Source organism: Sylvia atricapilla, chromosome 2 (genome assembly GCF_009819655.1).
Source record: "Sylvia atricapilla isolate bSylAtr1 chromosome 2, bSylAtr1.pri, whole genome shotgun sequence".
NCBI lineage: Eukaryota > Metazoa > Chordata > Aves > Passeriformes > Sylviidae > Sylvia > Sylvia atricapilla.
The window spans coordinates 48,533,118-48,550,745 of record NC_089141.1 but is presented as its reverse complement, the minus strand read 5'-3'; the positions used below and the strand labels follow the sequence as shown (position 1 = coordinate 48,550,745).

The window sequence follows — 17,628 nt, the reverse complement described above, 5'->3', positions numbered from 1 at the left end:
AAGAAATTTGAGCCTGTGGTAAAATGTGAATATACAATGCCTCTTTTTGGAGCAACACTACTGACAATTTCATACACATTTCTAGTGCCTTGCTCAGCATATTCAAAACCCGTGGGGTTTTTTTGTTCACTTTAGCTTCTTGCTCTTCCTCAAACTTCTCCCATCAAATGCCGAAATTCCTTTATTGTATCTTGACTGTCACAGAAGCAGTCTTTCTTAGACCCTCAGCCATTGATCTGCCATCTGCTATAAGCTATTGGTTTCATGGCTACCCTAGAAGTATAATCAGTTAAAAATAATTTTTTTACTTGGAGTTAATTTTTGGTTTGATTTGGCTGTGTCCATCATTACATCTACTGATGAAAGGGATCTGCAGCAATATGGAGCTAGGTATGGAGAAGATATGATGCACCTGCAAGTGTGATCTTGGCCAGAGAGAAGCCTAAACTGACCACGAAAACTGTAGCCTAAGAGTATGATTCCATTAGATGCAGATATCTGAATTTACAGCTTGCTGCCACGAAAACACGAGTTGTGTTTTCTCTTTTTCTCCTCTGTGCTCCCAATTTTTCAATCCTAAATTCTTTTTGTTGAGTAGCTTTGGTGGCTTTTGAACACGGCTCTTAGCTTAACCCACTAAACCGGGGAACAAGTGCCTGAGCAGTTTTTACAGGTCTTTGTGATTTAGTCTTGTAAATATCAGCACTGGTGTGAAAGTGGGGTTAGCAGAAAAGCCGCAGGATGGAAGTAGTGTAGCAGATAGAGAACTTTGTTAGGATAAATGTTTTAAAGATATACTGGAAAAAAGGAGTATTAAAACAATGAGTTTCTGAATGTTTGCACGTGTGTTTCCATGCATCATTCCCCTCTGTAAAATCAAATTTTAATTCAGACTTTTGCATCAATATTATATACAGCATTGTTTCCTATGTGCACTAGTACGAAAACAGAGACAGTGGATAATGCAGCAGAACAAATGGGAAAACTCAAGCAAGGGTAAAACACTGAGCTTGGTTCATGATAAGGGAACGAGAGTTTAAAAAAATTATATCTTCATAGGAATTCACATAACCAACACTAATTTCATCACTGAAGTTATTTCCTACGTAGATTAAGTTGCAGGGTTTTTTTTCCCCTAGATTTAAGGGAAGCAATTATTATTTAACTTATCTTCAGCCTTTGCTACTGCAGTTGGTGTCAAAAAGACAAATAGCAAACACTTCTGAAACTGTTATGCTATCAGAGTTACTCTGAAAGGGCTATCACTTATTTAACAAAAATTATAGACTATGAGAACTCTAGGAATACCTCTAGAGGGAGATCATGAAGTTTGATAATTAAAGTTGAGTCTAACATTGGCAACAAGAATAAACAGACAAGAAACATTACAAAAAAAGAAAATCTATAATGAAAGTAAAAGGTTTCAGCACAGCAGAGCTGGACATTTCCTCCTTAAACTCTTATAGAAAGCCTTGAATACAGTATGTTTAGTATCAGTGCACATGTGCACTGTGCTTCTACTGTATGAATTGCACATTTCAGGGCTTCCTCTGGTCAACTGTAGGGACCAGATTTTTTTTTTCCTTTTCTTTTTTTTTTTTTCTTTGTGTCTGTATTGCGTAATTGCTAGTTTCTGAAGAGCCCATCCCATACACTCTGAGGCAGAATGCACATTTCGATGTGCTGCTGTCTACTGAAATGCCTGAAGTGCCTGGTTGATGGGTCTTTCTCAGAGATAAAACAACCACCAAATTTTCTCTCCGAGGATTCCCTTTGAATTTACACCAGCCAGGCACGTCTTTTAGGGTATATTTTTTCTTGTTCATTGTTTTTACACTTCTCCTTGGAGGGGGATAAATTTCTTGATATTATTCCAATTTTTTTCTGCCACTTAGGACAATGAGGCATTTATCCTTATAATAATTACATTTTTAAACAGACTGAGTAACAAGATGTCTTAAATAATAAGACAGTATTTTCTTTTTAAGAAAATAAATTTCCCTTGTTAATAGATAGGATACAGAAAAATACAAGTGGCCTGAGACAGAACTCCTTTGAGACACAACTACTCAATTTTTTCAAAAGCTGTCTCCGCAAAGAGAAGAATCCGCAAAAGATCTGGAAGTAATTAGAAACTATTGTAGTGTTTTGGTTAGGGAAAAAAAAAGGGATATGAAAAAGTAATTGAAATCTAAATCTAATGTAAGAAGGAACTGCAAAAATTGATGCATTATTCTTAAACTGCATGGCTTATTGAAGAAATCTGCCACTCCAACAAGCAACACAGCTGTGACATGCTCACCTAGGCTGAGGGAACAAAGACCAGCTAATCAAGCACAGATCTTGTCAAACATAACACATCTTCATCCATTTTGTGATAAAATAGACTAAATCCAAATAAAAATGCCTATTCTAGGAAAAGTGAAAGTCATTACATGTTTGTTATCAATTACCTAGAAAATATTTTTCAAGTACTTGCATGTGCAATTATGGTTTATTTAAGAAATACAGAAAAGAGAACCGTCAAATTACCCTAAATTTTAATCTAGTGCATTAAGTGTTGCTAGGAAAAAATACAACACATGTTACAGTACAAGAAAAATTCTGAAAACACAGACTAGTGCTTTTTGTTCTTCCTCAAACCTACAAATGATGTACCATCCATACAGGAGTTCCTTTAAAACTTTAAATGTATTTTTTACAGAGACTCCAAATTCCTTTGGGGGAAAGGCTTGATTGCATATCCCTCAGAGCCTAAAAGGCTGCCCATATGAACTGAATTATCCATGACATGTACCTTCAGACATTTGTAATGTGATATTTCATGTAAATTTAGACCATACCTTGGATGTGAGCCGCTGGCAATGTTGATTTTATTCAGGAGCTCAGATAAGAAAAAAAATTCTGACATCCTTGCTAATCTGTAGTCGTTAACATGGAATTTCCAACATAAAAAGCATAAAAGCAGCTAATTTGCTGTAGCAAATGAAAGGAAAACAAACTTTGCATTTCCCTTTCCTTTTCAATGTCTAAAGTTACTCTGTTCTGTGCAAACAAAATTGTACTTTTCAAAGGCTTTTATTATCATCATCTATCTTTTAAATGACACATTTCAAATTTGCCCACATAATCTGTAAAATGTCAATTTGAATATGAAGGGTTTACCCATGTAAGGAAGAAAAGCCCTATTTACAGTGGGATTATTAAAAACCCATAAGCTATATATTTTATGCAGTCTTTCCAGTTAATATTACTTAATTTGTCATAAGGACGAAGTCAGGTAGCACTATCTCTTCTTTATATAGAGATGAGTTATCCTCATTTGCTGTGGACAACATCTCCTATGATCCTAATTCCAAGTTCTGCTAACATTAGGCTGGATAATATTTGGCTGTCATTTTCTTAAAGCCATTTTATGTATTAGTATTTTCATGCAATTTATCTCATGTTTTCTTTTGACAGATAGTTTTAAAACATAAATAGCAAAAAAACCCAAACCAAACCAAACACACCAAAGAAACCCCAAACGTACCCAAAAAACCCCAAAAAATAAAAACCAAAACATCTTCCCTGTAGATGAACAGAAGTACAGACTGGCTTGTTTACACCTACAGGACAAACCACTATATTCTGTGGAGATGCAACTGTTCAGAAGAATATTCCAGGGGTCAGGAAGGTGAGGGGGAGGAGACTGCAATTTGCACCACTATGGCCCCCCGTTGACCAGTTCCTGTAGAAACAATTACCATGACTCCCCCAACAAACTCTACAGCATCAGCTCCTGAAGTGTTTACTAATAAATGGACACCAGGAGACAAAATCATCCTTATTTAGAAGACAAGGAAATGACCCTGAAGTATTAGATGGGGTATAAAAACTAAAAGCGTGCAATTTCCCCAAGTAATTAGGTAGATGGAAAAGAGTTCATTCAAGCAAATATTACAGAAAATAAATGTTTGAATATTCAAAATGATTAGGCTCTTCCCATTATTCCAGGTAAAAAGTGAATCTTATTTTTAAAATACTTTGAAATAAAGGCCAACATGTATAGTAGTCATAAAAATAACAAATTGATTTTTGCTGCATTTGTAACATAGCTTTACTGAGCTGTCTAAAGAAAGAGCATTGCAGAAAGAGCTTAAATTTCTCTCTCTTCCTTTCAATCAATATTTGAGGCAAAGTTTCATCTCTAGGGCCCTTAATGGCAGGAATTCCTGGAGCCAGCAAATGAGTAATGTTAAACCTATGATTAGATGATGAGGCCATCAAAGACACTAGACCCTAATGCTACATTCCACTTTATTCCTGAGAACTGCAGTAAAACCAAAGGCTAGGGGAGAAAGGACTGTAAGTTATTCCTTCCCTCGAAAAAAATATTTCAAGAGCTGCTAAAAATAAAAGAAAAAACTTGTCTGACATGAACATTGAACTCAAAAGCCTTAATGGATATTTCGGAATTTTTTTTGGAACCCAGGACTTCACCATTAGGTAACAAATTTTTCAAATGCCCTGCTAGAGAAGGTTCGAAGTTGAAATCCCACTGAGGATTCATGCTAGGGATGTATTTTTCTTCTACTTTTCCCTAACTGATACCCCTCTAAAAGAGGAAGAAAAAAGAAAGCAAGAGGAAAAAAAAAAAAAAAAAAAAAAAAGGAAAACAAGATTTAATGATTTCCTTATGATACAAGCTTGAAGAAATGCAATCTACATACAGGCAAGGTAAGTTGGAACACTCTTGCCCAAAACCAGTTGTAAATGCTTATTATTTTCAAAAGTAGATCTGCATTTCAATTGTTCCTAGAAACACCTTTGTTTATAGTATATTTTTGGTGTATGCTGTCAATGTGCAGTAATGAATGCTTAAGAAAAGCTACAAAGAAGTAATTTTCATGGATTATTATATAATAAATTAACCTGGCTATTTTATACACAAACTTGTTTTGAGTTAAACTGGTACTATAGCTCTATGGGGAACCTGGTTAATGAAATGTTGTTGCAAGTTTTTAGAGAAGTATAAAAAGTTGTAAAGCCATTTGGATCTGTTAGGAAATAATATTTTTCTTACATTCGACAAAGTGAATAAAGGTCTAAAATGCTTGCTGATAACGTCTTAATGGCAGTTTAAAGTAAAGAGTATATACACAATATTAGCCAACAACACTTCTATCAAAACAAATAATATGAAAATTGAGATATGAATAATCCAAACAGGATGAGAAACTAGCTTCCAATATTATATTTTTGAAAGCATTCCAAAACATTAATTAATTTGGATTTCTGAGAAAATCCTTACTGCTGTATTAAAACCCCAATAATTAACCACAGAATTTTTATATAGAAATGTTCTGCTTCTGCCAGTTCTTGAGGACTACCTAATCCATGATCCTCTGCTTTTTTTATACTGACGGCTACTTAAAATATTCAATGTTATGTCATGTATATCAAAAGAAATAAAGTCAGCACAAAGTAAAGTTTTAAAAAATTACTAATTCAAAGGCAGATTTCAACTGTTCAGTAAGAACAGGCCTGAAGAAGGAGAGCTCATACACAGAGAAAATGCGTAATATACATCCATAAACTTTGAGAACATAAATGCAGATATACCTTTTATACCCTGCGAATATAGAAAAACTATAGAATGTATATATAAAAAAATGACAATTTATATATCAACATAAGAAACTAATTTGGGTTTTTTTTTTGGTAATCAAATGGAAGAATGACACAAACTACCAGCTACATTTCTTTGGCTGGCAGTGATTATACAAGGAAATTAATACAATCAAAGCCAGATAATGTCTTACCTGTGAACAAAGCAGCATAACCAGTTCAACCACTGAAGTACTCGACTTCATACAAACAAGGCCTGCAATAAACAGTCAAAAATTAGTTTAAAAGATGGTGATATTTTGATATTATAGCTCCATGGTTCCAGAAATCCATAAACTATAAAAAATACATATTTTTTTATAACTCAAACTGACTAAAACAAGTTTCAAGCACAATTAACTGAGCATTTCACTTTCAAGAATATTTAAATGTTAATAAGAATCACCTGGAATAACCTAGACCACTTCAGGATAAAATGTCTTCTAACTAGTTTTGGCATTTAGCTTAGCTATTAAAATAAATAAATAAATAAATAAATAAATAAATAAATAAATAAATAAATAAATAAATATTGGTATAACCCAAAGCAATTTAATGTATGATAAACATGAGTAAACAGCTTTTGAATATTAAATCATGCAAATTTGTAAGAATAAAGTAATCAGTTAATAACAGGTAAAGAATAAAGCCTCTGCTTTGACATTATTTTAATTTTCATCTGGTAATTGATTGTCCTGTAATTGAAAGCTTGAGTAGTAATGAAAGAGGCATTCATGTGAAATCCTATTTTTATTAAAATCAAACCCCATAATTTTTAGGGCATATTTCTTAAAACAAACCTTGAATTATGTAGTCTAACTGCTACTCATTGTTTTGTACTTAATTAAAATAATAAATACCAAATAACATTGTCACTATTGCAAATACTCGTTTGCAGCTTTGGAAATGTAAATTTACTCTCTGAGAGAAGGATGCCTTTCATATCTAAGTATTTTAAAGATGCATTGTAAGGACACTTGCAGGAAATTTCATTTCTACTGTTAACTCTACACGTGCTAGCTTCTATTATCTAAAACCATATTGACATGCTTTAGGGAACGGAAACACTTTGGCTTTGTTATAAAAATGATAAATTTACAAATAAGCTTACAAGTAAGTTCTAAATAGGTGGCTGGAAAACAAACTGATACTCTTTAAAAAGGTTTCTACAAACAGTGACTAGAGAAAAAAGCACTGCTACAGGATAGCATGTATATTTATTTCGGGTAGTGGATAAATACCCTTTTGTGCCCATTTTGCTAACAACCCCATTCTTATTGTACAGTAACATAGAACAAGCTGTAAGAAGCCACTAGGCTTCCATTCTATCAGATAGAGGGGCAGACAGTTAATGAAATAAGAGGCAGATGTGCAAAGCTCATTTAGGGAGACAATTGCTGTAATTGATCAGCTATTCTCATGCTCAAGTGCTAGAGGATCGGAAAGATTAATGAGATACTTATCACCTGCAGGCTACCTCCACTGTTTGGAAGCTGACAAAGAAAATCCAAACAGAACACTGAACTCCACAGCCACTGCAGGTAGGGCAGACACAGCAAATATCTCATCACGGAATGTTGTCTGGTTTATTGTGAATTTACCTCTTCTGTAAAACCAACTCCCCCCTCTCCCCAAAAAACTAAACAAAACCCACAAAAACCGAAAACCAAACAAAACCCCCAAAACAAGAACAAACAAACCCCTTTTCTGCACAAACTCACTTATCATCTTTCAAAATCAGACCACAGGTGTACTAAAACATGACTAAGACAAAATAATGCTCTTGGAAACCTATCCCCATGCTAGTTTTCTAAATTTGCACATGTTTGTACTTCTGATTTTACATCAAAAGAACAAATGTATGCAGAATAAGCACCATACATAGTTATGAAAAAGAAACCGACTAAATTAAACAAAAGTTATTATGCATCAGCAGTAATGTCTTTGTATCTTCACCAGGTTTCAAAAGGAAAACTTGATATAAAATATATGCTTTGAAGAGAAGCATATAATGAATATTTTGGGGCTTAATTAACTAAATTAGAAGTTCTTAACTTTCAGAGACAGTTGGGAATTCTTGTGCTGCTTCAAAAAAATACCAAAAATTTTTGTGTGTGTGGACTGAAACAAACATGCCTAACATGGCAGAAATCTAGAATAAATACTCATGATTATCATCCTGATAACAATGATGATCTAGTCCTAATAACACACAGTTGCAGACATGACAAAACATGACTCTGTTTGAAGGAGTCATAATTAGACCAAGATTATCTATTTACAATAAGAATTTTTAAACACTCTACCTAACTTTTTAATAATTTAATAATGATATGGGTCATCTGACCTCAAACTGATATATTTTCATTATTCCTCTGGACATTACCTGATAATTTTTATATATCACATCCAATCAACTGTAAGCTTGGATGTAGCATTCCAGCACTGGAAAGGAGAATCAAACTGATCTTGGTGAAATTCAGAAAAAGAAAGAGAAGGATATAGATCTGACATCTGGTTAGCACATCAGAAGACCCCTTAGTTATAACCAGCTCTTTAATTGCCTTCTGAAGAAACAATCCATTGGTAACAGCCATTAACACCACTCATAATCACTAGTATTAAAAGAAGCTAGTGTTCATGTCAAAAAGAAACAATTATCTTAAGAGACTGTAGTACTTTTCTCATATGAAAATAGAGAGACAGGAAAGCCTCATTAAAGAAGGTCATGGTGTCAGTGAAGTTTGTCTCAGTCTACTGCAGAAATTAAGCATGCAACTCTCTACTTATAAATAAGCAGAACTGGGAGTCGCCCAGACAGAAAATGGAGAATCCTGTGCACGCTGATGGTCACTAAGAAGGAAATAGAAACAGAAATACTTTCTGTTCACCCTTGAGTACTTATTCATTCCTAAACAGAATACAAAAATGTGAAGCATTCATAGCAGGGCCACTATTTTGCTTTATGAATTTCTTACTTATCAGCCCCCTAATTCTACTTCAGGGACTCTTTTCACTCAAACCACAGGGAAAAGTGTGTACCCTCCATTATATGCTCCATTTCCTCCATCCTAGCTGCCAAGGGATCTATTGCGCTTCTTCTCATTTTTGCTTCTTCCTGATTGAGCAGTTAAGATTTGAAATAAATAACGATTTTTTTCCTGTTACGCAAAACACAATTAATCTTCAAAATCTACTGTCAGAGTTGTGCAGTCAATAGTAAAGAATGATAAAAACAGTCCTGATGGAGGACAGATCCATTTCTTCCTATTAGGAAAAACTGCCAGAATGCAATCTCTGGTTGCTTTATGAAGTTCCCACACCATCAAAAGCTGCAAGAGGAAGTTTAGGAAGAACCAAAATCCCTGTCCTATTTAAATTTTCCTTCATAGACCAGAAAAAAAAGGATAATTTTATTATTATTTCAGTTTCTAAATTTGCACCCTCTTCTCTTCTAGGAGCCCAAATTCTGTGAATTGACTCATTTCTTTTGGCATAGCACAAGAACAATAAAAATTTCCCTCAGTGCACAGTCTATATCCTGACAGACAAAAATTAAAAGATGGGTAGGAAAGTTCTCCTCTCATTTTTCAGATAGTACAGAAGACATAAACTGGTTGAGGTCTTTTCATAAAACTAAAAATAGAACTTGTAGTATGAATTAGAATAAATATCAATCTTCCTATTGATTTTCTAAGTTCCAAATGTGCTAACAACTGTATTTTTTCTTCCTCTTTTATAGCTTTGCAGGGTTCAACTGAGTTTTTACTTTGTGCAAAATTTTATTAGTTTTAACATAATGAGAAAAAAAAAATAATGAGCTTGGAAAAATAATGGCTTCTCTGATTGAAGAGAGCACACAAATCTATTTTCAGTTCTCTTTTCCCTCCTTAGCTCTAATGAGAAAAAGTATTTGCCACTCAAACCAAAACTGTTGCTTGCATTCTTTAGCTGCAGATAAGTTCTTCCTATACCATCTGTATCAAATGCCATTAAGGAAGCTAATGTAATTACTAAAATACAAGTGGATATTTCCTGCATATAGCAAGGTTAAAAAGGTCACTGTTGAACTGAATGGAGTATGTGCTTTTCACATTTGCTCTTCTTAGTACTTTTCTTCGTGGTCTATTCTCAGTCCATTAAATATAGCCATCAAAATTCAGCAATTTGATGGCAACAATGACCACATATATGGATGCAAAAATCGGGAGCATCAAGTGCATGACCTTGGCTAATCTGGAATAAATGATGTATGCCTGGCAATTATCTTGAAATGCTCTGGTTTACTTGACTTCTTTTTCAGTGTTCTTCTGTTGGCCCAAAGATATGCTAATTATTTCTTTTCACTATGACTTATTAATGTCTAAAAAAAGATTAATTTCAACTATACTGTTTTAGTCATGCCTGTGGCATTAATGAAGTCATGGGTTCAAAACTTCAAATCACCATGCTGAAATAGTCAGTGTGAATTTCCATTTTGAAGAAATACAATGTAGGCTGATAAAATCAATTTTAAAAAAAAATCCTTATGAAATAAGATCATGGTTTTGAACTTCTTTTTATTATTATTAATACAATGTGTGTATGAGTCTAACTGAATACCACCACAATTTCATCTGGTATTTATCAAGGTTTGCCTGCATTTTCTTTCAATGATTTTACTTTGTGTCAACTTAAACCCTTATTGGAACTGGAATCAATTGTAATACTAGCAAAAACAAAACCTAAATGTTTTTATAGCTCATGTTCAACTTAGAAAAAAAAGATGCAATTAACAAAACTTTAGAGCCTGCAGAAATCTTGCACTTAATTATAGCTTCTGCCTATCTGAAAAATCTCAGGCATGGCAAGGTAAAATGTCTGAGAAAGTTTAATTCATTTAACTAAGTTGACAGAAAAAAATTGGTCTTTATTACTCCTCTACAGCATGTCATCAAAACTACAGGAGCTTTGTATAGTACAAGATGCTTACGAAAAAATACATACATGCTATTAAGTTCATTATTTTAGTAACACATGAAAAGAGTGTAAATTTTACCTAGAAAGAGGCAAAAAGACCTAAAAATAGGCAAAAAAGAAAATCAGAAAACACTGTAATTCTTCTTTGTAACATTTTTTTTTCCTAAGGTAAGTTTTTTTTTTTTTCCTTTTTCCTAGTGATATAGTCTTCCATGTACCTTAAACAAAACTGTATTGTTTCAAATTGTTAATAATAATTATGGGTCATTCATACTGCAATATCTCTTCCCATAATCGTCAGTGATTTCTGTGCCATGAGACAGAGTAGAAATTTTCTACCTGTAATTACCACTCACAAATTGGGTTTTCATTTTTGATAGATTATTCCCTTATACTTTGTTCAGCATTTGTTAGAAATTGCACAACGAAGTTTCAAGGACATTTCTCACTGGGCACAGAAACTAAAGCACATTTTGGCTGTGAAACTACTAGGAAAAATGTAATAGTGATATTCTGGTTGGAAGTGTGAGTTTTCCTTAAAATTTATTTGTTTTTGCTAAGCCTCTTCTGCCAGCAGAATCTGGCATACAATTTCTTGAAACATATTTCTAAATACAATTTATAACCAAAGAAATAACCTTATGACTCCTTTTTTGACCAAAAAAGTTACTTGGATATTTTAAATCTACATTATTCCCTCTCTTTCATAGGCTGTCACTTAGAGAAAATTAGATTCAAATCTATGCTTTTCATGAATTATCAAGTTCCTGGGGAGTGCCCTACAGATCTGAAATGAGAGAGTATGAAGAGAAAATAGAAGATTGGTGAAAATTTTGAAAGTAAATGCTAAGTATGCAAAACTTAAATTGCAACAACAGATGTTCTTATTCCAAACCAAGCAATTATTGGGGGGGCTGGAGGAAGATATGTATTAAACAGAATACAAAGTGTCGCACGATTACACTCAAAATTGGTTTTAGAACCATACATATGTCACATATTTTGTAGGCATTTAAATTACACTAATGGCCTTAATTTACGAAAAGCAAAGGCAGGGAAATATTCAGGATTTACACGAAGTCTGCAGATGGAAATCACAGCCATGCTGCAAAATAACTATAACTTTGCTTTTACTAGATGAAAGAAAACACTATTCCAAAGACTGTAACTCACTAAAATAACAAAGTCAGGGTTATGGATTTAACAATCCCTTCAGCAGCCTTGACTGACATTACCACCAGCTCTAGGGACCATGAAGGATGGCTGTATTAGTACTCCAGACCATTCTTTGTATGGGCAAATCTCCTTTACAGGACAGAAGAGTGACACAGAAAAATACAGTGAATGTGAATTCGACTCAGTGTTTTTTAGTTGATCCAGCCAGTTAAAATTCTTAAAATATTTTTTTGTTATGGTGAAAGTACAACCAATATTCTTTTTATCTGGTACCTGGAAATCTAGGAAAGGTATCATCCACGTTATCAAATGGAATACCTTTAAAATTTCATCATAAATCTTCAGAAGGGACATCTTAGGGATTTCAATTTTCCCAAACCCAACTCAAATGGGTCAGCCCTTTTAGTAGAGATTTGTAAAATAAAATAGACCTTATTACTGGCATAATAATTAAAAGAGTAAGAATGGTATGTAATAGTTTCTTGAATTATTTTATTAAGTGAGAAAATCTAAACTTCTTCACCACTGCAGTTACTAAAAAGGAATCTAAATATGGACTGGAAAACATCCAGATGGAATCAGAGAATGCCAAAAACCCTTGAGAGTGTACCCACAGAGAGGGGATTTTTTACAACACATACATGATTTAGTTTTTAAAATTACAGACTTTTGTACAGTAATCCCATGAGCTGTAATGATATTGACAAAACTCATGCTAGAGAGTCACACTACTCTGAAGAGTCCAACCTTATGCTAACCTGTGGATTTTCTGACAATTTTCCTTTTTGTGTAATGGTATGCACAAATTCTCATTAATCAAATGAAGAGGAGACCACTTCAACTACAAAATAAAATCCACTACCACTTTTCAATTTGATATACCATAGAAGATTTCCAAAACTGATTCAGTTTTTCATTTAATTACTGTGGTAATTTTTGATTTGGCCAGTACACCATTGGGATTTACTCAATATATGCATTTGTGTTTCACTATCCTTCTCTTAAAACAGTATTTCTTTGGACAGAACTCTTTCCAAATATCTTCCCAATTTTTTCCAAATATGGTGGCAGAGTGAAATAATTTGCTTATCCAAGTTCTATAACAGAACAGATCTACAGATTTACATCAATCATGTATTGATTGAGAAATTGTTCTAATCAGCATTAACAACAAAAAAAGAGTAACACAAAAATATTCTTTTATATAAAAGAATTCAACACAAATTCTAATTATAGGAAAACAATACCCTGTTAAATTTAATGGAAGCAGATTTTTTTTTAATGGTATGACACTGTTTTACTAGAATTTATTTGTAAATTAAATGTATGTCCTCATCATCTAAAGTCTTCTTCTAGACTACAGGTAAAAACGTCCAAGTCAATGATCACACTGCAGTGCAGTTGATCAAACTAAAATATCTTGAAAAGGTCTGTAAAATGGAATTATTGTTTTTCCATCAAAATGTACTTCATTTTCAGGTAGACTTGAGTAAGTTGTAAACATTTTTTTCAGCAGAAGCCTGGAAAATACCTACAACTACAAGTTTTAGAAAATCTCAAACTCTTATTTATCTAGAAAGAATCTCAATAAAAAGCATTCCAGTTTTTTCCTCCAAAACTAAACAGTCCAATGTGAGAATTCAAATAGTATCCTGAAAGTCTTCTAATTTTCCTCTTTATACTATGATATTATTCAAATAAGTGGCTCAGAATTGCCAATAAATTTCCACCACAGCTGCTGCTAGGTACATTTTAATTCAATGGACGAAGTAAGAAAAATATTAATTGATAAAGACATTTAAAAATTAATTTCAAATGTGACAATTTAAAATATTTTTTTAAGTTTTGTCACATGGTATTTTTATGTCATTCCCTTCCTGAAAAACTTGCCAATTTTTTGATTAAATTTATAGAAAAAAAACTAAATGAAAACAAGTGATGCCAAAGAAGTTGAAGCATATTTAATACATGGAAAAAAAGAGATTTTCTTATTTAAATGAAGGAACATCTACCTCTCTTTCTCTTCTTTTCTTGGTCTTTCACATTGTCTCAAATCTGAGTTACAGGAAATACATTTTGGAAGTATTATTTCAGTAGTGAAATATTTTCAAAGAACTATAGAAGCAGAAGTAAGGACATAAATTTCACTCACTAACACGGGTAAACATTTATACTTTACACTATCACTACAACAATGGTGCTTTCTGCTCATGTCAAGAACCTTTCCCAAGTCTTTCTAAGGTTGTCAAAAGGGACATCCTTCAAAATATGCATCATTGGTATGACCCCAAATAACAGCCTCCAGAATATCAGGATTTCCCTGAAAATTTCCTATTACTCAATGTTATGTTTTTCTTAGGAATGAAGTTCTATTTTTACTCTTGAAGTTTATGAATTTTTTCTTAGCTTCAGTCTATAACTTATTCCTATTTGATGGCCTATTTTATGAGCTTATTCCTTTTTGTTTCTCTCCTCTTATGGTAAACATAGGAATTTCTTTCTGTTTTCTTCTTTCTATTATTTCCTTCTAGGTTTTTTGTTACATTCTTTGTTATTATTAGGGGGAGAATTATCATTCTGGTATGACAAAGCTGAAATATGTTCCTGGTAAATGACAAAAAAAGGATGGTGAGAAAAGGTTAAGCTGCACAGCAATAAAACTACTTACTATTACTGATCCTCCTTACTTCCTTATATTTAATTTCTTTGGCATTATTGAGGCCACATTGTGAACCAGTGCAGTTATAAAGAGGGAGTACAACAAAACCTCAGAGCTCATGTAGCTTCTGAAATTTCTAAGGCCAAAATGACCCCAGTTTTAAGCAGATGTGACCTCCTGAGCAGCAAAACTAATTTTTGTATAAATATAAATGTTTCCTGAGAATTTCATAACAAGAAAAGGAAAACAAAAATCTCCAAGGTGAACTTTGCTGACCTTAGTTGGCAGCCATCAGATCTCCCTTCTATCCTGAAGCCCTACTGACAAATCGTAATCATTCTGAAACAGTGTCTCTCAAAAATAAAAAATCCCTCCACAGTCATAGATCTCTTGAAATAACTTGTATTTCTTGTGTTTCAGTTTTCTTTATTTACTTGACAGTAACATTGTTATAGGCTCTCCCTAGACCTGCTTTGACATCGCTTTGCCATCTTAATTTGACATATCACAACTGTCTCTGTTGTCTGACAAGTTCTTTCGGCATGAGGTTTTCTCATTGCAAGAAAATCTCCACAGACAAGAAGCATGAAAAGACTGAATCATAAAATTCTACAAACCAACAGAAAAAAATACAATATAAGAGAATAGATGTTGAGCAGATCCGAGGATCTTTTTATGAAGGAGGTAAAATTTAATATAAAGTTGCACTGAGCACAGAAAAAAAATAGTATCTTATTTCTTGCAAAAATAATCCCAGGTAGGTAGGGACTCTGTTAATATCTAGGTAAATCAAGCTAGATGGCTTATTAATGTTTACACTATAATTAACATTTTTCCCATCAAAAAAGGCTCTATAAACAGGTATATTTTTAAAATTCAAGTGTAGTAGTTTCTCAAGTTAATTGAGTCTATAGTTTTTGTGCAAGATTCTTTCTTTAAACCTTGATGGCACGAAAACAAGCAAATCCCTATCCAACAGGATGAACTGAAGAAATGCCTTTAAATCATCAGGACTGGTAAGGAAACTTAGCAAATTTGGTAACTAATTAAAATGTTTCAGCCTGGGTCATAAGAACAGGTGATAAGTAGATAGAAAGTTAAGGAGTATATACTGAAAAATTGTGACCAGCCCAAAATGAGATTAATTTTGTAAAGAACCTGGTCATAGAATTCAGGCTACTGGGAAAAGGATTATTTTCCTATGTCTCATGAGAAATATATCTTTCAGGGAATATCTGATACAGAGATGTTATTTGCACCCTATAGATTATCAGAGTTAGGTAGTTCTCTGGAAAACACTGCCGGTGTAATAAAGTAGATTGATTCCATTTTTAAGCCTTCAGAGGACAAGGGCTGGGGCAAATACCAGCCTAACTGTTTCAAGTCCAAAATCAGGCAGAGTCCCCTGCTGAGCTCTGAATGATGAATTAAGTGGAATAAGAACCAGAGAACCTCTGCCTGTGGAGAGCTTCAGTCACAGCATGAACATCCTGTAGATACTGAATACCATTTTGGCATACCACCTCGTTTTTCTTTGGACCTGGACAGTAGTGAAGAAAATAATAAGGGGGGAAAAGGTAGCTGTTCTAAAAAAAAAAAAATATTGTACAACTTAGTCCAGTGTTACCTTTCAGACTGCTGTATACCTGATATGATGAGTCCACCTACAGGCTGTGTTACAGCAGTGCTTGCACATATTAAGAACTTTCTCCAGAATCTTCAAAAAATAATTACCTTGAAATAATAACTTTAAATAGCTCTCTTGCTACCTTTATTAATTTTTTTTTTTTTGGTAGTAGGTTAGTAGGAAAAGTCACTAAAAAATATTTTCCAGTAAAGCTCAAAGTTAAAGCAAGAAGACAGAAACTGGATTAGAAAAAAAGATGAACTATCAAGGAGGGTAACAGTGAGAAGAACCTCAGGGAGGGTATTCTTCTAGAGTTCTAAGGCAAAATGACCAGTCCTTTCTAGGCCTTTTGGCTTGCAACTGGAATACAAGCTACTAGCTTGAAAAAGAAATTTATGAGAAAGTGGTTACTATTGCTGGGGATCACAAACAACTAATGCCTTTTCCTACTCCTTAAAGGCTCCTGTATTTTGTGCATTTCCTTATGCACTTTAGAAGAACAGTGGTTGGTACTCTTCATTTCCTAATAATAAGAGTGTTGTAACAGCACTTTCAACAGAAATTTAGTAACTTCAAACATCCAGTGGCTTCTATATTTTCAAGGATAACGTTCAGAGCTTCTTTCCAACACACCTGACTACTTTACACTGCTACCAGCTTTTTCTTTCCTGAAGGCATGTATTTATTATTAATTTTTAATAGTGTTTAATACTGCACTCTCATAACTAAACTTTACAATTAGTCTCACAATTTCAGTCTTTTTTTTCTCCACTGTCAAAGCAAAAGAACCTTAATTTCTGTCTAATGGGAACTGTTTACATCTTGGATTGTAAAGACATCTTGATTATTAATCAATATAATAATGATAATATAATCAGTGACATAAAATCTGAGTGCCAACAACCATTTCTACTCTTAAGTTACACTGGGACCACACAAGTCAGAGACAGAGGAGAGGGCATGAGCAGTTAACCTCTGTTCCATAGTCTAATACATCTTAGTAAGTGTCCAACTCATTAGACAGGGATAGAGTGGCTCATATGTGTAATTAATTATTGGCAGGTTTACTTTCAAAAAGGTGCCAGATGCTATGCATTTCCTAGTTGCTATCTGGATCTCTGATCTATAATGTTTCCTGCCATGTTAAACATCTGTTCAGAACATACTTCTGCACACAGGAACTTCAGTAAATCAAGAGTTAAATTAAAATTGAATGAATGTGTATTCTCTTTCTGGTGTTTGTAATGGCATCCCTTTAAAGATGTCAGAAAGGAATATTATGTGAAAGAAACATGTTCTGTAACTTGTGTTGGGGTCATTATAGTTTGAAGACTTCAATGTGGGTAGATGAGACCTCTTTTGTGGCACCTGTTCTTTAGTTGTCTGAAGTGGCATCTGTCTTGTCACTAGTAGACTACTTTAAAAAAAACTTTGGAAGCTGCAAAGCTTTGAACCTTGACTCTCTGGAGTAGGTGTAAATAAATAGGCATATTTGAATATAAATTTATATAATCATAGACAGAGAATTTCTGAAAACAAATTTCTGACATGTCCATAA

The 17,628-nt window shown here is 33.6% G+C and overlaps 1 protein-coding gene across 1 annotated transcript in view; it reads right to left on the bottom strand.

The window, feature by feature from the left end:
• The window catches only part of NBEA (neurobeachin), a 456,143-nt gene that overhangs the window by 241,124 nt on the left and 197,391 nt on the right, over nt 1–17,628 (bottom strand). The window contains exon 34 of the mRNA XM_066313167.1: nt 5,805–5,866. Within this exon, the coding sequence (XP_066169264.1) occupies nt 5,805–5,866 (62 nt within the window). The remainder of the gene's footprint in view (nt 1–5,804; nt 5,867–17,628) is intronic.